This window comes from Lithobates pipiens, unplaced genomic scaffold (genome assembly GCF_037356315.1).
Source record: "Lithobates pipiens isolate NorthernLeopardFrog02 unplaced genomic scaffold, aLitPip1_a1.2 Scaffold_8, whole genome shotgun sequence".
In the NCBI taxonomy this organism is placed as follows: domain Eukaryota; kingdom Metazoa; phylum Chordata; class Amphibia; order Anura; family Ranidae; genus Lithobates; species Lithobates pipiens.
The window spans coordinates 16,240,011-16,262,935 of record NW_027507903.1 but is presented as its reverse complement, the minus strand read 5'-3'; the positions used below and the strand labels follow the sequence as shown (position 1 = coordinate 16,262,935).

At 45.2% G+C, this 22,925-nt stretch overlaps 1 protein-coding gene across 4 annotated transcripts in view; it reads left to right on the top strand.

The window, feature by feature from the left end:
- Positions 1-22,925, top strand: part of LOC143963420 (ankyrin repeat and SOCS box protein 7) — a 106,868-nt gene that overhangs the window by 15,223 nt on the left and 68,720 nt on the right. For 2 of the 4 annotated variants that reach the window (XM_077473049.1, XM_077473048.1), the window contains exons 2-4: positions 4,226-4,270; positions 10,331-10,401; positions 18,782-19,040. In XM_077473049.1, coding sequence (XP_077329175.1) covers positions 18,830-19,040 — 211 coding nt within the window. In that variant the 5' untranslated portion in view covers positions 4,226-4,270; positions 10,331-10,401; positions 18,782-18,829. Of the gene's footprint in view, positions 1-4,225; positions 4,271-10,294; positions 10,402-18,781; positions 19,041-22,925 lie in introns of all 4 variants that reach the window. The other 2 variants (XM_077473047.1, XM_077473046.1) reach the window with 1 other exon arrangement.

Below are 22,925 nucleotides of genomic sequence, written 5' to 3'. Positions count from 1 at the left end.
AATATAAGCCAATGGCCCAGTGTGGCTAGGCCCTGTCCCCGGCGCCCTTGTCGCTAGATTTCATTGATTGACAGCAGCAGGAGCCAAAGGCAAACACAGTGTGGCTCGGCCTTCATGGGATTTGATTGACAGGAGCAAAGGGCAAACCATTTGGCTTGGCCCTGCTCCCTTGTCACTAGATTTGATTGAGAGAAGCAGGAGCCAATGGCAAACACAGTGTGGCTCAGCCTGGCCTCCGGCACCCTCATCACTAGATTTGATTGCAAACACAGTTCAGCTTGGCCCTGCCCCCTCATCAGGGGATTTGTTTGACAGCGAAAGGGAGCCAATGGCAAACAGTGTGGTTCAACCCCACCCCCCACACCTTTGTCACTAGATTTGATTGACAGCAATGGGAGCCAATGGCAAACACAGTGGGGCTCGGCCCTGCATCCCACTCCCTCGTTGCTAGATTTGATTGACAGCAGGAGCCAACTGCAGCCATGGTGCAGCTCGGCCCCGCACCTCGACCCCTCGTCACGGGATTTGAGTGACAGCAGCAGGAGCCAATGGCTGCTCTTACTGAGCCCACTGAGGAGGGAGAGAGAGAGAGAGAGCAGTGCTGGACCTAGATCGGGCTCCGGTAAGTATTTAAGGGGGGGGGGGGCTGCACCTAAAAGGTTTTTTACCTTAATGTGGGGAATGCTTTAAAGTGGTTGTAAAGGCAGAAGGTTTTTTTTTATCTTAATGCATTTTATGCATTAAGATAAAAAGCCTTCTGTGTGCATCCTCCCCCCTAATACTTACCTGAGCCCCCTCTCAATCAAGCGATGTTGCACGAGAGACTCAACTGTCTGGGATTCTCCCTTCTCATTGGCTGAGAGAGCAGCTGCTGTCAATGTCCATGAGCCTGTGAGTAGAAAGAGGGGGAATGGACACACAGAGCTGCGACTTGGCTCGGGTGCCCCAATAGCAAACTCCCTGCTGTGGGGGCACGCAACAGGCAGGAGGGAGGGGCCAGGAGCAGTGAAGAGGGACCCGAGAAGAGGAGGATCGGGGCTGCTCTGTGCAAATCCACTGCAACAGAGCATTTAAGTCTGACATGATTATTATTTTTAAACAAAAAAACAACACTTTAGTATTGCTTTAAAGTGATTATAAACTAAAAGTTTTTTTTTTTGTTTGTTTTTAAATAACAAACATGTCATACTTGCCTCCACTGTGCAGTTTGTTTTGCACAGAGTGGCCCCGATCCTCTTCTTCTAGGGTCCCCCGGCGGCGCTGGTAGCTCCTCCCTGCATCGTATCACCCCCTAGGAGAACTCTCCCGGGGGAGGGGGGGTTACCTTGCGGGCGTGCTCCCGAGTCCAGCATTTGCATCAGGCGCAGAATGGAGCACTCCGCCCCACCCCCTGGTGCCCGCGGCATCGGATTTGATTGACAGCAGCTGGAGCCAATGGCTGAGCTGCAATCAATCTATCCAATCAAGAGCCAAGACAACGAGCAGAGAGGTTGAGCGTTTTTCCGGTGTAGGAATTACGGGGCTCAGGTGAGTAAAACGGGGGGGCTGGGGGGGCGGTCTTTGACACAAGTTTTTTTCACCTTAATGCATAGGATGCAAGGTGAAAAAACACAAAGGTTTACAACCCCTTTAAGGCAAAAAAATATCTTTAGCCTTTTACAACCACTTTAACCACTTGGTATCCGTAGGCCGTCATATGACGTCGTTGGCTTTGTGGGGTTATATCTGAATGATGCCTGAGGCTACAGACATTATTCAGATATCGGCATTTTATTGTATTTTGGTGTAAATATGAAATCTGATGTCTTTTTGACCCCACATCTCATATTTAAGAGGTCCTGTCATGCTTTTATTCTATTACAAGGGATGTTTACAATCCTTTTTAAACGCGCCCCATCCCGCCGAGCTCGCGCGCAGAAGTGAACACATACGTGAGTAGCGTCCACATATGAAAACGGTGCTCAAACCACACGTGAGGTATGGCTGCGATCGATAGAGCGAGAGCAATAATTCTAGCCCTAGACCTGCTCTGTAACTCAAAACATGCAACCAGTAAAACATTTTAAAGCGTCGCCTATGGGGATTTTTAAGTACCGAAGTTTGGCGCCATTCCACGAGCGTGTGCAATTTTGAAGAGTGACATGTTAGGTATCTATTTACTCGGCGTAACTTCATCTTTCACATTATGCAAAAAATTGGGCTAACTTTACATTTTTTTTTTTTTTTTAAAGCATGAATCTTTTTTTTTTTTTTTTTTTTAAATGCGTTTGAAAAATGATTGCGCAAATACCGTGTGAGATAAAAAGTTGCAACGACCACCATTGCATTCTCTAAGGCAGTGATGGCGAACCTTGGCACCCCAGATGTTTTGGAACTACATTTCCCATGATGCTAATGCACTCTGCAGTGTAGTTGAGCATCATGGGAAATGTAGTTCCAAAACATCTGGGGTGCCAAGGTTCGCCATCACTGCTCTAGGGTGTCTGCTAAAAAAACATATATAATATTTGGCGGTTTATGTAATTTTATAGCAAAAAAATTATGATTTTTACATGTAGGAGCGAAGTGGCTAACCGATGGGTCACTTCATAATAGCGTTAAAGTGATATTATTAACCAATTGTTTACCGGGCACTTATACCCTGTTCCTGCCAATTGTCAGTTTTCAGTGCTGTCACACTTTGAATGACGATTGTGCGATCATGCTACACTGTACTCATATAACATTTTTATAATTTTTTTGAGACAAATAGAGCTTTCTTTTGGTGGTATTTAATCACCACTGGGGTTTATATTTTTCAGTTTTGCTAAACAAATGAAAAAAGACTGCAAATTTTGAAAAAAAATGTTTTCTTATTTTCTGTTATAAATATTTGCAAATAAGTAATTTTTCTCCTTGTACGCTGATGAGGTTGCACTGGTAGGCGGCATTGATGGGCACTGATAATCAGGGCACTATCTATGCCCTGTGTGCATGTCCCCTGTCAGGATTGCTGGTTACTGCTGATAACGGGCTTTGTTTCTGTTATAAAATTTTGCAAATAACTAATTTTTCACGGCACTGATGATCAGTACCCTAATTATCAGTGTAAACGATGTCCGTACAGACACAGCATGGGAGGAAAGGAATGCTGATAAACGGCAAGTCTGTTTACATGTGATCACCTGTGATTGTACACAGCTAAACACGTGGTAAAGTACTGCTGTGATTGGCCCTTTACCACATTGATCACAGGGCGAGCGAGAGGCATGGTTCCGGGAGGACGTCCATGGACGTCCTCCCGGAACAACATAGCCACGCTGTAGCCGTCTTTCGGTTATAGTGCGGTAAGGAAGTGGTTAAATTCTATCTTATATTATAAATAAAAAAAGATGGCACACTTACCTGTTAAGTCTATTGGTATTGCACAGAATGGTCACTTACCTCCCCTTCTGGAGCCCCCCACCAGCTCTCTGCTACTTCTTCTGTCAAGTGTCCCCTCTGCAAGCCATGTGTTAAGGTGGCACTTGTGAGGGTGCTTTTCCAAGCTGGGTTGTGTGTGTGTGTGTGTATATAGACGCACACAGCGCTTACTCGGCCACACCCCCTGTTACATTCTCACAGGATTTAACTGACTGCAGCAGGAGCCAATGTATTATATTTTTTATTTTTATATAGTGGCAAGGGATAAAAACAACTGTCAGTGTCTGTGCCCCTGTTAGGGAGGTCCCCCCTTTTTAGTTGTCATCTTTATTGTTATCACTGAGAGTGAAGGTTAAAAAAAAAAATTCCAAATTTTGGGTTGTCCCCAGAACAGTAATAGAGGGGAAATCTTCCAATGAGGACACTAGTTCTGGTGACAACCAGAAATCCCCTCACTTTCCTCTCACTTCCTGTTTTAGCCATGGGACAGGAAGTGAAGGCAAATCTCCCCAGTGGGACACAGCTGGCAATGATAAACCTGACGGGGGTTCCAACCCTCCCTTGGAACCTTGGACATTGGGGGAAAAAAAATGTTTTGCCTTTAGCTCTACGTTTGTCAAATTTTAATGATGTGCTGCACGGCCACTGATTCTGACTGTACTGGAGGATGGAAATTTCCATAAGTCATTGTTGGGGCAATATAGGCAGTCTTTTTCTAAACATCACTTTTACAGTCTTTGCTCGGTGTTGATAATGCTGATTTTGTGGGATTTTTGTGTGGCCGTTATTTCACATTGTATTTCTCTTTTGCATTATTTAATAGGTCTACCATTCTTGAATTTGTAGAAGTGAAAGGAAAAGACCAGAGGTAAGACATTAATTTTTAACTAAAAAAAAAAGCACTTTTCTAGTAATGAATAGTTTTATGGACAAGGCAAAGCTGCTTTAACAGGGCATTTTGGCGTGGGAGGGAAGGGGGGGGGGTAGCAAAGTAGAATTAAAGCCAGACTCTGGGCAAATAAAAAATGTAATTGCACTGCAAGGGTTAACTGCGTGTTTATGTCTTGGAAACAGTCCGTTTTTCAGGCGAACGTGTTCAGCCCCTCCGTTCACCCCTATGGACCGGCGGGTGTAAACCTCCAATCTGATCTGGTCCATTAATCCTTTTGCTGCCTGGACCGTACGTCGTGTGCTGCAGCCACCGGGATTGTGTGTAAAACTGTCAGTAGAGATGGGCTTTCGTGTTCGAAATCCCACGTGCCCGATCCTGCCAGGAAGCCGACACTGCACACCGCTAATCACAGGAAACATTTCCCCAACTGTGCAGCTGTGGGAAATGTCTCGCTGCCTCTGATTGGCACTGTGCAGTGTCTGCTTCCTGTTGGGATCGGGCGTGTGTGGCCTATCCCTACTGACAGGAAGACTGCCGCCTGCTTGCTCACACACACCCCAGGTACCAGTGCCCCCCCCCCGTGCATGCACCCCGCCATTGCTTTTTGGGCTCTGCTTGCCCATCTGCAGGCCCGGGAGCGACATGGCAGGTGCTGGCGGCTGGGGGGGGGGGGGGGGGCGCTACGGGGGGGACGAAGAGTGGACACATCATGCTCTCCTCACCTTCTTGTTGTGACGTGGAACTCGACATCCGTGATGTCACTTCAGGGTCAGCAACTAAGTGGCACTGGCTAGCTTAGCCGATCTAACGACATATTCGGCGACCCATCGCAGTTTGCTGCGGAAGTGGCATTGCGTCGCCGCCATCTTGCTACACCTCACACTCGTCCACAGTAAGGATATACTAAGAAGGGGGAAAGCGAACATGTTGTTACATTCAGCGCAGTTTTGCATTTTACACGTATTTATAACAGGACACTGCATTTATATAGTGAAATACAGGACTTCTAACTCCGCCTGACTGGTTAGATGTTGAATTTTAAAAACAGCGAACTTCTGTGAGATTAGTAAACCTGTGAGATGAGCAGGGAATGCAGCTGCTTTTAAAATTCAACATCTAACACGTCAGACGGAGTTCTAAGTACTGTATTTCACTATATAAATGCAATTTACTGTTATAAATATGTGTAAAATGCAAAACTGCGCTGGGTGTAACAAGATGTCCGCTTTCTCCCTTCTAATGCCGCGTACACAAGACCGGACTTTTCGAGGGACTAGGTCTAACGGTCTTTCCGATGGACTTTCCGAATGAACGGACTTGGCCACACACAATCACACCAAAGTCCGACGAATTTGAACGTGATGACGTACGACCGGACTAGAATAAGGAAGTTCATAGCCAGTAGCCAATAGCTGCCCTAGCGTTGGTTTTTGTCCGTCAGACTAGCATACACACGAATGGATTTCTCGGTCCGGCGGAGTTCCGGTGGAAAAATTTAAAACATGTTCTATTTCTAAAGTCTGCCGGATTTGTGGCAAGCAAAGGTCCGATGGAGCCCACACACGATTGAATTGTCTGACGGACTCGCTCCGTCGGACCTTTGCTGTCAAAAAGTCCGGTCGTGTGTACGCGGCATTAGGGTATCCTTACTGTGGATGAGTGTGGGGTGTAGCAAGATGGCGGCGATCGAATGTCACTTCCGTAGCAAACTGCAATGGGCCGCCGAATATGTCGTTACTCCGGGAAGTAATGTTTTGTGATCTGCTTTGGAAAACATTCATTGGAGTCCAAAGGAGACATGCAGCATCTTTTAGAGCAGGGATATGCAGTTAGCGGACCTCCAGTTGTAGCAGAAATACACGTCCCATGAGGCATAGCGAGACTCTGACAGCCACAAGCATGACACCCAGAGGCAGAGAGAGGCATGATGGGACTTGTAGTTTTGCAACAGCTGGAGGTCCGCTATTTGCATATCCCTGTTTTAGACCCTGTATATGTCATTAAAGAGAACCTGTCACTACAAATCATCACATAGGGGATTTTTTGTCCCCTATGTGATAAAAAAAAAAAAAAAAGTTAGGTTAAAAAAAATGTTTTTTTTTTTTTGCACAAAGATTAAGTTGCACCCAAACGCATAAAATACCAACCCCCTCCCCCCATCAACGCACACAAATGCACACGTCGGAGTGAGAGCAGTAATTCTATCACAAAACCACCTTTGTAACACTAAACTTATACCTATAGGGGGCTTTTGAAGTGTCGCCTATAGAAAATTTAGGCTACTGAAGTTGTTGGGTAACTATTTACTTGACGCAACCTCATCTTTTATATTTTATCGTATTGCTCTGCAGATCACATGCGATGTCTGTGTGATGCAAATTCAGCCATACAAACTGGCTGAAATCGCATTGCGTTTGCACCAATATGGTACAGGACCCTTTTTGTTGGTCCGGACTGGAATCGCGATCTGATTCCTGCACCATTTCACAGTTCGCAAATTGCGAATCGATCCGGGGGTGTCATTAACTTTACATTGACACCCGCAGCGGTTCGCAGATCTCGGTGTGAACCGCCAGCGATTCAGGTGCGATGTGGGAACCCACACAAGAATCGCAGGATTTAGCCCGCGTTGCACAAGTGTGAACCAGGGCTCAGTGCCCAGTTCACAGTAGTGCGATGCGAGATCCCTGCAAATGCAGTGTGGATTGCCGCATCGCACCTGAATCGCACAGTGGTTCACACTGAGATCTGCGAACCGCTGCGGGTGTCAATGTAAAGTTAACAACACCCCCGGATCGGTCAGCAGATCGCAGTGCGAACTGTGAAATGGTGCAGGAATCGGATCGCATAAGTGTGAACACCCAATGCGAATCCGATTCCAGTGCGGACCAAGAAAAAGGCCCTGCACCTTTTTGGTTGCGAATGTGATGCGATTTCAGCCATACAGTTTGTATGGCTGAAATCGCATCGCACAGACATCGCATGTGATCTGAACAGCAATGCGGTGCGAATCACATGCGATGTCTGGCATTGCACTAGTGTGAATCGGGCCTCAAGCTCCTTCCTTGCCACCCCTCCAACAGCAGAATGTGATTTACTGTTCAGCCTTTCCTTATCAGGGTTTACATTCCATTCTGTTGTGTCTCAGGCTGTGTCTCCTTCATCTGAGGAGTGTAGCAGACAAGCTTTTGTGTTCCCCCCAATACAGCTGACTTATCAGCATTCTGCACCTCCTCCCAGAAATAATGTCCTGCTGACCACAGACAGGCACATTTCCATCTACTGTTCAGAAGTACTCTCTTGGTACGTACCCCGGAAGCTGCATGATAAATAATGCTGTTTTTGTAAACAAATCAACTTGGATAACGGAATGAGTGACTATTCAATGATTTATGTTTTTTAGCATCTTTGCCAATGTATGCGATCAAAAGCATTTTGTTCTTTCTGGCTCAATGCTTGAAGTTTGAATACTTTTTTGTTGTACTTATTTATCTGCAATGATATAAATTTACTGTGTTTATTGGCGTATAAGGTGCAAATTCATTTTAAGAGGGAAGTTTCAGGAAAAAAACTAAAATTTTAAATAAGGAACTTTTGAAGCAAAATAAAGGTCAGTGCCCATCTGCAGCCTCACCATTGCCATCAATGCAGCCTGATCAATGCCCAGCAGCCTGATCAATGCCCATCTGCAGCCTCAGCATTGCCATCAGTGCAGCCTCACCAATGCCATCAACGCAGCAGCCTCACCATTGCCCTCAACGCAGCAGCCTCGCCATTGCCCTCAACGCAGCAGCCTCGCCATTGCCCTCAACGCAGCAGCCTCGCCATTGCCCTCAACGCAGCAGCCTCGCCATTGCCCTCAACGCAGCAGCCTCGCCATTGCCCTCAACGCAGCCTGATTGATGCCCATGTGCAGCCTAGGGGGGACAGGGAAGGGGACGAGACGAGCACCGACTGATTACATACAGTGAGAATCTCCTATGGTAGACAGAACACTGGTCCAATGGCAGCCCAGGAGACTGGACTTCCTATTACAGAGGTCGCCAAGTAAACCGGAAATTCTCACTGTATGTAATCTGACGGCGCTCGTGCCGCCCCCCTCCCTGTCCCCTCCAAGATAGCTAAAAAGTGTTGGCATATAACACGCACACGGTATTTGCACCCAATTTTCATGGTGAAAAAGTGAGTGTTATAAGCCAATAAATACAGTATATTAAACCCAAAACCAAAAATGTATTAAATTGCAGATCACCAATCCTTAGATGTGGTGACTGCATTATTTAGTATAAATTATAAGTCTGATATTTTTCACCTTAATGTAACCATTTCCCGATAGTATACTGTATCTGCAGCTCCCGTGCCTTTCCCGGGTGCGGGGTGCACAGTGCTGAAAAGTCATGAAGGGTGGTAAATCCTTCTGGAGGTCAAGTTAACCAGATGCTGACTGCCCCACATACATTTACTGCGGCAGGGCGGCCACTCTGGACAGAATCATGTACCTGTATGTACTTGTGCACTTCCAGGTCTGGGGCACGCAAGCGTAATGCCGGAAATCTGCTCCCGCTGCGTTTGGGGACAGCGGGTCCGGCAGACCTTATGTCCCCTGGGACCACGCCAATCATTCCCGAGGGAGACAGAACAGTGGTCTGCCCGGTGCAAACAAGGCAGATCTCCGTTCTGTGACAGGAGAAGACAGAAATCTTGTGTTTCTGCTAAGCAGGAACACAGATCTCTGCCTTTCACAGTAGAAGCGCCTCCCCCCTCAGTAATCACTCCCTAGGAACACATTTAACCCTTTAATCTCGCCCCTGATGTTAACCCCTTCCCTGACAGTGTCAGTACAGTGACAGTGCATATTTTTAGCACTGATCACTGTATTGGTGTCGCTGGTCCCCAAATAAGTGTCACTTAGTGTCCAGTTTGTCTGCTGCAATAATATCGCAGTCCCGCTATAAGTCACTGATTGCTGCCATTAAAATAAAAATAAAGATTCTATAAATATATCACATAATTTGTATAACTTTTTCGCAAACCAATCAATATACACTTATTGGGATTTTGTGTTACCAAAAATATGTAGCAGAATACATATTGACTTTAATTGAAGAAATTTGATTTAATTTTTTTTTATTGGATTTGTTTTATAGCAGAAAGTAAGAAATATATATATTATATGATATACAAATATGTCGCTCTTTTTTTTGTTTATAGCACAACAAAAAAAATGCAGAGGTGATCAAATACCACCAAAGGAAAGCTCTATTTGTGGGGGAAAAAAGGAAACCAATGTTATTTGGGTACAGCGTCACACGCCCGCGCAATTGTCAGTTAAAATAACACAGTGCCGTATCGCAAAATATGGCCCGGTCATGGGGGGGGGGGGTAAAACCTTCCAGGGCTGAAGCGGTTAAGGCTACATTCAAAACTGCATCTTCTGATTGCTCTCTCTCTCAGCAGCTAGGTGTGGCTCCTTGGCCCATTCACCATAATGTCGGGTGGTCGTGCATCCAGCAGCAATCGCTGAAGGGTCACCGCTGGCAGTGCAGAGAGCCATGAATACCTGCAGCCACCGGCGACCTGTCATTGTAGCGAAAGGGGGTGAGCGGCCACACCTAGTCACTGAGAGCCACGGGCGGCAGCAATCAGAAGGTTCCTACCGCTGCAAATCCTTTATGAATATAGCCTTAGAGCCGGTTCACACAGGGGCGACTCGTCAGGCGACTTAGCCGCCTGACAAGTCGCGTCCCGTTCTGTGCAATGGAACCGTTCTAATCGGAGCGACTCAAGTCGCTCCTACTTAGAAAAAGGTTCCTGTACGACTTTTGAGGCGACTTGCATTGACTTCTATACAGAAGTCATTTTGCAAGCCGCCGCTAAAGTCGGATCCCGGTCGCCTGAGGCAGTCGCTCTGCAAGTCGTGCCGCCTCAGTGTGAACCGGGTCTAATACTGGCAGTGTGTTATTTGAAAATGTAATTTGTCATTTACTTCTTTCTTACAAGGTGAAGACTTTTTTTTTCTTTCCTGTTGCGATGAAGTGTGTCAGTGAATCAAGCCATATGAGAAGCAATCACAACATCTCAAAGTCGGTGTGACAAAGTCGTGAGAGGTATATACTTATGTTTTTGTGAATTACAGCAAGTCTGTTCCCCCCCCCCCCCCCTTTTCTCCCTTATAGTATGTAACACCTATTCACTTAAACATAATCTCTTCTATTATTTTGTTTTACTCCATTAAGCATCATATCAAAAGCAAGCAAGTTCACAGGTAAAGCTTTTGTTATGGATATTTCTGGTTGAGACACTGAAAACGAAACTAAGCACACAATTGCAGAGAACAGGTAAAACGGAAAGAGAGCGGGCCATGGAGTCTTTCAAATCATCCGTTCTAAAGTTTATTTGTAGCATCTTATTTTATATAGAAGATAATAAGGCGGGTGGTGTGAGATGTTATTAAAGCAGCAAATCGAATCATTTCACATTTTATATGTAAGCAGCTCTCTGGAAAAGTTGCAAAATCAAAACCTTGAGAAGGGGAAAGTCTCTTGTGCTTAACCCCTTACCACCGAGCGTACGCAGATGTGCGTACTCGGCTTCCGGGGGTTATACCGGGATGATGCCCGCACCTGCAGGCATCATCCCAGTACTGATTTTTAGAGCGGGCGATTGGCTTTCCAGCCATAATAACTGATGCGGCTAAAAGCCGCTCGGCTGTTATGCCGGAGGAGCGGGAGGGGACGTCCCCACCCCCCTCCCGCTGCTCTTACCGGGGCTCCCGTTCAATCGGGAGCACCAATGCACAATACCTCCAGCGGCTAGGGAGGGACTGGAATGAAGCGGTAAGCGGCTTCATTCCAGTCTCCTAATTGTAAACACGGAAGCGACGTCATGACGTCACTTCCGGTTTACTCGGCTGCCAATGGCGCCGGATTTAAAAATATATACAATATTCAGAATTGCCGAAAACGGCGATCTGAATACTTTGGAGTGTAAAGGAGGGGTCGGGGGTCTTTTAGACCCCCGATCCCTCCATAAAGAGTACCTGTCACCACCTATTACTGTCACAAGGGATGTTTACATTCCTTGTGACAGCAATAAAAGTGATAAAATTAAAAAAACAAACAAAAAAAAAAACCAATTTATTAATTTTAAAATAAGAGAATTTTTTTTTTTAAAGCGCCCCCCCCCCCCGTCCCCGTGACCTCACTCAGCAAAGAAAACGCATACGGAAGTCGCACCTGCATATGTAAACGGTGTTCAAATCATACATGTGAGGTATTGCCGCGATCGCCAGAGCGAGAGCAATAATTCTAGCACTAGACCTCCTCTGTAACCGGAAAAAAAATGTAAAGCGCCGCCTATTGAGATTTTTAGGTACCATAGTTTGTCATCATTCCGCAAGTGCGTGTGATTATAAAGTGTGTAATTTTACTGTTTCGTTTTTTTTTTAATTCATTAAAGTGTCCTTTTTCCCAAAAAAGTTGCGTTTAAAAAACCGCTGCGCAAATACCGTGTGACATAAAATATTGCAACAATCGCCGTTTTATTCTCTAGAGTCTCTGCTAATATATATATATATATATATATATATATATATATATATATATATATATATATATATATATACATACATAATGTTTGGGGGTTCCAAGTAATTTTCTAGCAAAAAATATGGATTTAAACTTGTAAACACCAAATGTCAAAAATAGGCTTAGTCATGAAAGGGTTAAATGAACAATACAGTAAAGCTCTATTCACACTTGTGTGATTTGTCATGCGACTTTGGACATCAAAGTTGCAGGACAAGTCGCACCCCATTCTTTTTCAGTGGCACCCGTTCAAATTGGACTTAAAGTGGTTGTAAAGTCGCAAATCGTGGAATCCCCTCTGTTACAGAAAGATATACTATGCAGTATCTGTGTTTTTTTTTTAAGTTATGCAGCATAATACCTTATTTCAGGGTGCCGCTGTGCGCTCACGTGACCTCCTGTCGCTCTCCTTCACCGATCTGAAGACCACGGTGGTAGGGGCTGGGATTTCCCATTGACGTCAGCACGGGAGGAGAGCAAATCGAATCATTTCACATTTCATATGTCAGCAGCTCTCTGGAAAAGTTGCAAAATCAAAACCTTGAGAAGGGGAAGGGGAGAGTCTCTTGTGCTTAAATGAACCACACAGTAAAGCTCTATTCACACTTGTGTGATTTGTCATGCGACTTGTATATCGAAGTTGCAGGACAAGTCGCACCCCATTCTTTTTCAGTGGCATGCATTCAAATTGGTACGACTTAAAGTGGTTGTAAAGTCACAAATCGTGGAATCCCCTCTGTTACAGAGATATACTATGCAGTATCTGTGTTTTTTAAAAGTTATGCAGCATAATACCTTATTTCAGAGTGCCGCTGTGCGTTCACGTGACCTCCTGTCCCTCTCCTTCACCGATCTGAAGACCACGGTGGTAGGGGCTGGGATTTCCCATTGACGTCAGCCTGGGAGGAGAGTGGTGGGAGGTCACATGAGCGCACAGCTGAGCTCTGAAATAAGGTATTTTGCAGTATAATTTTTAAAACCCAGATACTGCACATTTTTCTGTAACAGAGGGGCCTCCAGGATTTGGGATTCCTGATTTTACAGCCATAGCAGCGGGACGGGTGGGGAGGAGATGGCTGACACACAGACTCCTGAGCTGACAGAGAGGGAGGGAGAGACTGCGGGATGACAAAGGCATGTTAACTGACCACGGTATCGTGAACTGGCAGCCATGACTACCGTAGCCTGCACACTGAGGGGGACACAGGAACTGGCAGGATCAACCAGGTATTTTACAGCATAGAGAGGGACAAATGACACAGCACAGGGACTATGCTGTATATCCTGCTGTAAAGGAACAGGATCTTCTTTTTTTTTTTCCTTTAGGGTTACAACCACTTTAACGTCACAGTGACTTTGAAAAGGTGCCTGCACTACTTTGGTGTGACTTTTAATGCGACTTTGATCCATAGAATACTAAGTTGGATCTAAATCAAACCAAAAGTTGCATCAAAGTTGCACTGGAAAATCGTGCAACTTTGGAGACGCGCTAATGTGAATGGAGCCTAAAAGTCTTTGTCATGTTTAACATGTCAGGAAAATCACATTAGACAGAGTCATAAGTTTTAATGTGTGTGCATTAGGAGTATATAAAGGCAGTGGGAATAAAGTGCACAAATCATGTCCATTCGTTATTATATATTATAACACATTTATCCTCCCTTGAAAGAACCTGCCTGTGAACTGGGGTCTGAAGCCGGCCATAGTCTAATTGAAATTCGGCCGGTTCTGCAGGAACAGGCTTAATTTCGATCCGTACTTAGGCAGCCTGGTAGTAGTGAAATCAATGCATCGATAGCCTGTCAGGTTTTTTGTGTATTCGACGCCAGCATCTATAGCTGCCGGCAGTAATCCTTGTGTTCTGATGACTGGGAAACCTCCTGCTGTTAGAAGACAATAGCACAACAGGAGGAATTGCTTAAAGTGGTTGTAAATCCTTACAAACCACTTTGACATACAGGTAAGCCTAGATTAAGACTTACCTGTAGGTCCAAGAAATATCTCCTAAACCTACACGGTCAAAAAAAAAGACAGTCACCGATGTCTACGGCGCATGCACTATAGCAGTGATGGCGAACCTCGGCACCCCAGATGTTTTGGAACTACATTTCCCATGATCCTCATGCACTCTGTAGTGTAGATGAGCATCATGGGAAATGTAGTTCCAAAACATCTGGGGTGCCAAGGTTCGCCATCACTGCACTATAGACAGCGGTGCGCAGGCGCACTATCGCCGTTAGCAGGATACCGCTGCTAACGGTGATGTGCCGTTAGTGGCGGCTCCCGTGCGCATGCGTGGGAGTGACGTCATCGCTGCTCCGGTGTTGTGAGTGGCCGGAGCAGCGATACCCGGAAGAAGATGGACGCTCTGTACTACAGGGGACAGCGGTGACATGGCTGGCTCCTGTGGCAGGTAAGTGACACATAATGGGCTACTATGCGATGCATAGTAGTCCATTATGCTTTACCTTTGCAGGGAGACAAAGTAGTAGTAAAACCTATCAGGGTTTACTTTCTCTTTAAGATGTATGGCTTGCTTAAAGAGGAAGTAAACCCCGATGGATTTTAATTCCTCTTTTGTTCCCTGCAAAGTAAATGCATAATGGGCTAGTATACATCGCATACTAGCCCATTATGTGCCACTTATCTGCAAACGAAGCCCGTGTTGTCCCCAATGTCTCCGCATCCTTCTTCACCCCTCTTTCTGCCGGGGCTGTGGACTCCGGCTTTGTGACTGGCCGGAGTCGCGTGACGTCATGTGAGCGGTAGCAGACGGTCACGGCGTGCTGCTGAAGAAATGGCACGTGAGTGGCTGCCACTGACCGCTGAAACCCGTTGATCGGCAAAGAGGATGACAAGGGCAGAACCTTAACCGGGCCTCTCTTCAGTGTGCATGTGCATATGGCAAATATCTCCCATTTCCAGGCAAGGCAAACCTTATTATAGGCTTAACTGTAGGGAAAAGTGGTATGTAAGGGTTTACAACCACATTAAGTATTTAGAGAGCCAATAAAGTGGTTTCTTTTGTTTTTTTTACTTCAGAGGGGTTATAAGGCTTCATTCACAAGGGCATATATTGATCTGTACACCCGTGCTAAGGGGCTGTCTTCACCTGCACTGGATGCACAGATGTCCCATGCAGACAGCCTGTTCAAATCGATGACAGGCGGCTGGCTGCACAGACTTGTATAGATCTCCAGGCACACCCTGGAGTGTGTACATTTATGCGGGTCCAACCCACAGATCAGAATGCGATGTGTCTGGGTCCGTATCTGTGCATCGGACCCGCACGGATGTACTCTCTGGGATGTGAGTGGAGATCCGTGCAGCTGGCTGCTTGCCATTAATTTCAACAGGCTATCTGCATGGAGCACAGGTGCATCCTGCACGGGTGAAGAAGGCCCCTTTGCTCAGGTGTACAGATTGGTAAATGAGGCCTAAAAAAAAAAAAAAAAAATAAGTAGGGTAAAGGGTAGAGAGTTATGCAATGCATCTGCTCAGTCATTGTATGGAGTCTAGAAAGCTTGATGCATTTGTGTAAATTAGGATTGGGAAGTTGTGTTCTTAGGCTCTGTTTACTACAGAAAACGGTGGCTGAAACAACTAATCGATTATGAAATTAATCGATTACTATTTTCATAATCGATTAATCGGCCAGTAACATAATGGGGTTATAAAAAAAAACTAAAATGAGCCCTTTATAGTACAAAAAGAGCAAATAATCGCAACTGTAAATATTACTTTCACTGTTCTACAGTAAAAACAAATGAACCCCTTCCAGTAGTGATTATCTGCTTTTTTTCTACTATAAAGGGCTAATTTTTTGTTTTTTTAACCCCATTATGTTACTTAAAAGGATTGTGCAGCTCATTTTGCACAGAGTGGCCCCGACCCTGCTCTTCTGGGGGTCCCTCGGCGGCTGTCTCTGCTTTCTCCCGCAGGTACTTCTCACGTTCATGTGAGCTCCCTCGCATGGTGAGAAGCACCTGCGGGCGCGCTCCCGTGATACAGCCGGCGGCTATAGCCGCTTGCTGTATCACATGGCCCCGCCCAACGGTGCTCCGCGTCAGTGGATGTGATTGACAGCAGCGCGAGCCAATGGCTGCGCTGCTTTCCATCCATCCACTCCAGCCAATCAAGGGGTGAGGTAAGTAAAACGAGGGGGCTGGGGGCGCCGGCACTGTCAGATGTTTTTTCACCTTGATGCATAGAATGCATTAAGGTGAAAAAACATTTACCTTTACAACCCCTTTGACGTCTTAGACCTGATTCACATCTCTGTGTTGGTGCTTTTTGCAGAAATGCACTACAGTTCATTTACATGGTTTCCTATGGGACACGTTCACATCTGAAAGGGTCAGGGACTTTTAAAGGGGTTGTAAAGGTAAATGTTTTTTCACCTTAATGCATTCTATGCATTAAGGTGAAAAAACATCTGACACTGCCTGCGCCCCCAGCCCCCCCCCCGTTTTACTCACCTCACCCCTCGAAAATCCCGTGCTCGCCCCCGACGTCCTTTCCACCATTCAGCCTGGCCGCTGATTGGCTGGATTGGATGGATGGAAAGCAGCGCAGCCCTTGGCTCGCGCTGCTGTCAATCACATCCACTGACGTGGAGCGCCAGGGGGGCTGGTCCATGTGATACAGCGAGCGGCTATAGCCGCCGGCGGTATCACAGGAGCGTGCCCGCAGATGCTTCTCACCATGCGAGGGAGCTCGCATGAACGTGAGAAGCACCTGCGGGAGGAAGCAGAGACATCCGCCGAGGGACCCCAGAAGAGCAGGTTCGGGGCCACTCTTTGCAAAACAAGCTGCACAGTGGAGGTAAGTATAACATGTTTGTTATTTTAAAAAATAAATCACTTTACAATCCCTTTAACACAAAATGGTGCTTTATTGGTTCAATATACTTCAATGGAGAAGCTGCAGAAAAGCATGTAATGCGTTTTTGCAGCAATTTGTGTTTTTTAATCTGCCCCAAAAAAAAAGGCAAAAATGTAAATTGCAGTAAAATCACGTTTGCAAAAATCAAAACACAAAGCAAAAAGCACTGCAGAAACAGATCAAAAGCAAACTGCATAGGTGTGTACCGAGCCTTATGCTGGCCACACAGATCAATTTTCAGATGAGAATATTCAGACGAAAAATCTTTGTACATTTCGCTAAAAGAAAGAATTTTGTTTGAAATTTTCACTTGTTTTTAACATTCTGTTTTTAAAATGAATGTAATTTATGAACGAAAACCACATACAGTGTCTGAAAATTCCTTTGAGTAAGAAGTTTTCTATTCTTTCCAAATTTTCCCGTCACTGTGATTGAAAATGAACATCAATTTGACCCATTTTTTTTTTTAAAGGGTTATTAACCGATTATTCAATTAATCGAAACAATAATTGGCCAACTAATCGATTATGAAAATAATTGTTAGTTGCAGCCCTAATGGAAACCCACGTTTCTCGCACCACTTTCAATATGCACTGTAGTTGTGATCTGCAGCCGGTGTCAATGTTAGACTGGGTTCACACTGCTGCGGTGACGAGATCGGATGTGATTCGCACCGCACTGCAGTGCAAATCACATCCGATCTCTTGTGCGATGCGAGTTCAGCCATACAGATAGTATGGCTGAATTCGCATCGCATCCGGCCCAAACTCGCACAGGACCCTTTTTTTTGGTCCGCAGCAGAATCTGATCGCATGGGTGTTCACACCATGCGATCCAATTCCTGTCCGAGTTTGCAGATCGCACTGCGATATGTGAACTGATCTGGGGGTGTCATTAACTTTTCACTGACACTCCCAGCAGTTCGCATAGGGCAGTGTGAACTGCCGCTGGGAGGCATGCGATGCGGGAACCCGCAGCGGATTCGCAGCGTTCCCGCATCGCAGCAGTGTGAACCCAGCCTCAAAGAGGATCTTCACCTTGTAAACAAAAACGTAAAAGTGCTAATACTGTAGCTGCTGACTTTTTTTTTTAAAACGCACCCACCTGTCCCAGGATCCAGTGATTTCTTCACCCAACCCGGCTCTTTGCCAGGTCTAGGCACTGGCATCTCAACTGTAGGCAGTCGATTGTGACTCCTTGTGGCTTCACAGCTGGCAGCCCACTGAGCTTGTTTGAGCCACCCTTCGCTCCGTGTACGGTCCCACTGTCTCCTGGGACCTGCGTCGTGTCTCAAGAGACTGCGGAGGAATGAGGAGGGGGCGAACTCCTGGTCGGATTGCAGCGGCGATCCGACCAGAAGTGGGAGAGGGTACCCGTCAAAATAAGGTACCCTGTCCCCAAAAAAAGGCATTCCAAATATGGAAGGGGGGGGGGGGGAGAGGAAAGTTGGAACTTTCCCATGGTACAGAAGTACTATGCGATACGGTTGCAGTGCGTTTCCAAAAGTAGTGCATCTACTGCTTTTGGTGCAGTGCGATTGGAGCCTATTCAAAATGAATGGGCTCAAATTGCACTGCACTGAACTGCATGCGAATTACACAGGAACACGCAGTATGTTCCTGTGGGATTTCTAGTGTGAACCGGCCCTTTATAGTACGTTAGGTGTGATGGATATTCTTGTGCATTCACAAAGTCAGTCCAGGCCAACGACGATCTTCATAATTCATCAGCTTGCTTCTTTAAAACAGGGTTAAATCTTTCATATATGCATGTTATAATTAATTTTAGAGACCTACTGTTTCATGGGGGGGGGGGGGGGGGGGTAGTTCATTCCACAGTGTAGGGATAAAGGCATTCACAACATTTAACAAGAAAGCTTTATAAAAATCATATTGGTGACATCAAGTGATGATGAACTCTTAAATAATTCTGGGAATCTAAACAGCTTTTTTTTTTTTTTTTTAATCTTTTTTTTTTTTTTCTTTTGATGTTGACATCCGTATGTTTATAATAACAGGCGACTTGTGGCCCCATGACTCTATAGTTAAGAAGAGCAGAGGGGAGGATGTTACATCACCACTGCCGGAGGAATCCTGAGCTACAGGAGGAGCTGCGGATACAGGCAGCTGTTGCTGCGGGAGACGTCCACACCGTGCGCACTATGCTGGAACAGGGCTACTCGCCCAATGGTCGGGATGCCAATGGATGGACTCTGCTTCACTTCTCAGCGGCACGTGGGAAAGAAAGATGCGTGAGAGTATTCCTAGAGCATGGAGGTAAGATGCAAATAGAAACAAATACTGCACAAGAGGTAAAGTGCAGACGCTAAAATCTAAGCAGCAGCAAGCGCGTGTATTGGATACCATAAACAACAGAATCTAGTTGTAAAAATCTTTCCGCGCTACTTGTGCATATCAACATACACATCAATACAACGCATCAATGTGAAATTTATAACTCCATGTGCAAAGACACTAAACAAAAATTAAATGTGTGTATATAGACAGCCCATGCACCAGTGAATAAGTCTGCGTCTTTAAATGACGCCATTTGTGACGAAACACATAGGGCGGGACCGGAAGTCTTGATGTCACCACGCATGCTCGATCACAAGGAGAATTCTGGGTATTGTATTTTGCGGAATGCTGTTTTCACCGGTTTCATTAGTAAGTGCTTTTGACCTTTTTAATATACGCTTTATAAAGGATTTTACACTATGTGAGCTTTGTATTTTACATGTGAAAAACACCCAGTGCATGCCCCAAAATCAAATATGCACGCTTCCTAGAGAACGTGTGACTCTCAAAGAATGAGGAGTCAACACACGCTTGTATGTATCTGCCCAGATGTCAGCAGTCAGCCGTGTGTTTAAATCTGTCATCTCACCAGCTATTATGCACCATTCAAGTGCCAGTACTCCTAGTGAGTGAAAAAAACAAAGCTTGCATAGTGTAAGCTCCTTTATACAGCATTTATTAAAAAGGTTAAAAGCATTTATAAATGTATATGATGGCATCGGCATTCAGCAAACTACAATACCCAGAGTTCTTCCCTCGATCGCACATACGTGGTGACCTTTTGGTCCCGCCCTGCACGTTTCGGCGCAAATGACATCATTTAAAGACACAAAACACTCACTGGTGCATGGACTGTCATATATATATATATATATATATATATATATATATATATATATATATATATATATTTACACAGTATCTCGCAAAAGTGAGTACACCCTTCACCATTTTTGCAAATATTTTATTATATCTTTGCATGTGACAACACTGAAGAAATGACACTTTGCTACAATGTAAAGTAGTGAGTGTACAGCTTGTATAACAGTGTAAATTTGCTGTCCCTTCAAAATAACTCAACATACAGCCATTAATGTCTAAACGGCTGGAAACAAAAGTGAGTACACCCCTAAGTGAAAATGTCCAAATTGGGCCCCATTACCCATTTTCCCTTCCCGGTGTCATGTGACTCATTAGTGTTACAAGGTCTTAGGTGTGAATGGGGAACAGGTGTGTTAAATTTGGTGTTATCGCTCTCACTCTCTCATACTGTTCACTGGAAGTACAACATGGCACTTCATGGCAAAGGACTCTCTGAAGATCTGAAAAAAATAATTCTTGCTCTACATAAAGATGGCCTAGGCTATAAGAAGATTGCCAACGCCCTACAACTAAGCTGTAGCACATTGGCCAATTGGACAGGACAGGTTCCACTCAAAACAGACCTCGCCATGGTCCACCAAAGAAGTTGAGGTCACGTGCTCAGCGTCATATCCAGAGGTTGTCTTTGGGAAATAGACATATGAGTGCTGCCAGCATTGCTACAGAGGTTGAAGGGGTGGGGGGTCAGCCTGTAAGTACTCAGACCATACGCCGCACACTGCATCAAATTGTTTTGCATGGCTGTCGCCCCAGAAGGAAGCCTCTTCTAAAAATGATGCATAAGAAAGCCCACAAACAGTTTGATGAAGACAAGCAGACTAAGGACATGGATTACTGGAAACATGTCCTGTGGTCTGATGAGACCAAGATAAACTTATTTGGTTCAAATGGTGTCAAGCGTGTGTGGAGGCAACCAGGTGAGGAGTACAAAGACAAGTGAGTCTTGCCTACAGTCAAGCATGGTGGTGGGAGTGTCGTGGTCTGGGGCTGCCGGCACTGGGGAGCTACAGTTCATTGAGGGAACCATGAATGCCAACATGTACTGTGACATACTGAAGCAGAGCATGATCCCCTCCCTTTGGAGACTGGGCCACAGGGCAGTATTCCAACATGATAATGACCCCAAAACACATCTCCAAGATGACCACTGCCTTGCTAAAGAAGCTGAGGGTAAAGGTGATGGACTGGCCAAGCATGTCTCCAGACCTAAACCCTATTGAGCACCTGTGGGGCCTCCACAAACGGAAGGTGGAGGAGCGCAAGGTCTCTAAGCCCTTGTGCACACAGTCGGACATTCGGACAGAAAATGTCCAATCGGACCGTGTTGTCGGATAATCCAACCATATGTGGGCTTCATCAGACTTTTTCCCATCGGAATGTCCGACCAACAAAGTTTGAGAGCTGGATATAAAATATTTCTGACAACACAATTTGTAGAGAATTCCAATCGGACAAAGTGCCACGCATGCTCAGATCAAATTCCTAGACCAAAACTATTGGCTACTAGCCTGAACGTAGTCCCGTCATAACGAAATAACGCCATCACGTTACGAACGATCTGATTTTACGACAACTTTGTCCGACCGTGTGTATGCAACACCAGTTTCGGACATAATCCGTCTGAAAAAATCCGACGAATTTTGTTGTCGGAATGTCCGACCGTGTGTACAAGGGCTAACATCCACCAGCTCCGTGATGTCCTCATGGAGGAGGGGAAGAGGACTCCAATGTCAACCTGTGAAGCTCTGGTGAACTCCATACCCAAGAAGGTTAAGGCAGTGCTGGAAAATAATGGTGACCACACAAAATATTGACACTTTGGGCCCAATTTGGACATTTTCACTTAGGGGTGTACTCACTTTTGTTACCAGGGGACAGTAAATTTACACTGTTATACAAGCTGTACACTCTACTTTACATTGTAACGAAGTGTAATTTCTTCAGTGTTGTCACATGATAAGATATAATAATATATTTGCAAAAATGTGAGATACTGTACTTACCGTAGAACGAAGTGGTTGCAGCGGTCCCTGCACACCGCTGTGTCTTTGGAATTTTACTTCCGGGTTTGTAGGCTCCGGGGCTGTGATTGGCCAAGACCGCGATGACGTCACTCCCACTCATGCACGCGGGAGCCACAGGTAACGACAGCCGGAGAAACGGCACGTGCGAGCCGTTTCTTCAGTGCGCATGTGCCGATGACTTATACTGTGAATATCTCATACTCCTAACCCTTTGATTATTATTTGACTATTAGTGTCACCGGTTCCCACAAAGAGTCGTTTAGTGTCAGACTCCCCGCCACAATATCGCAGTCGTTGATTGCCGCCATTGCTAGTATACAAAAAAAAAACATAAATATATCCCACAGTTTGTAGATGCTATAACTTTTGCGTAAACCAATCAATATATGCTTTTTGGGATTTTGATTTACCAAAAAAAGTAGCAGATTACATATTGGACTAAATTTATAAAGACTTTTTTTTTTTTTGGTGGCTATGTTTTGAAGCAGAAAGTAAAAAAAAAATGACTTAATTTTTTTCAAGATTGGCAGTCTTTTTTGTTGTTTATGGTGCAAAAATAAAAATGCAGAGGCGAATAAATAGCACCAAAAGAAAACTCTATGTGTGGAAAAAAAAAAAACATAAATTTTATTTGGGTACAATTTCGCACGACCGCGCAATTGTCAATAAAAAGTAACGCAGTGCCGTATCACAAAAAATGGCGTGGTCATGGAGGGGAAGAAACCTCCCGGATGTCAAGTGGTAAAGGTACATTAAACATGGAGATCAGCTTTGAGGGCCAGTTCACACCACATGCAGTCCAGTGCGTTTTTTTTATTGCATTAAAAACGCATGGAAAGTAGGTAATATGGTTTCCAATGGCATAGCTCTCACCATTGTGGTCAGTTCCAGGGCTGTCCAGTTCCAGAAAAAAAAAAGTAGAACATGCTGCATTTTTTCTGCACTGGACTGTACTGGA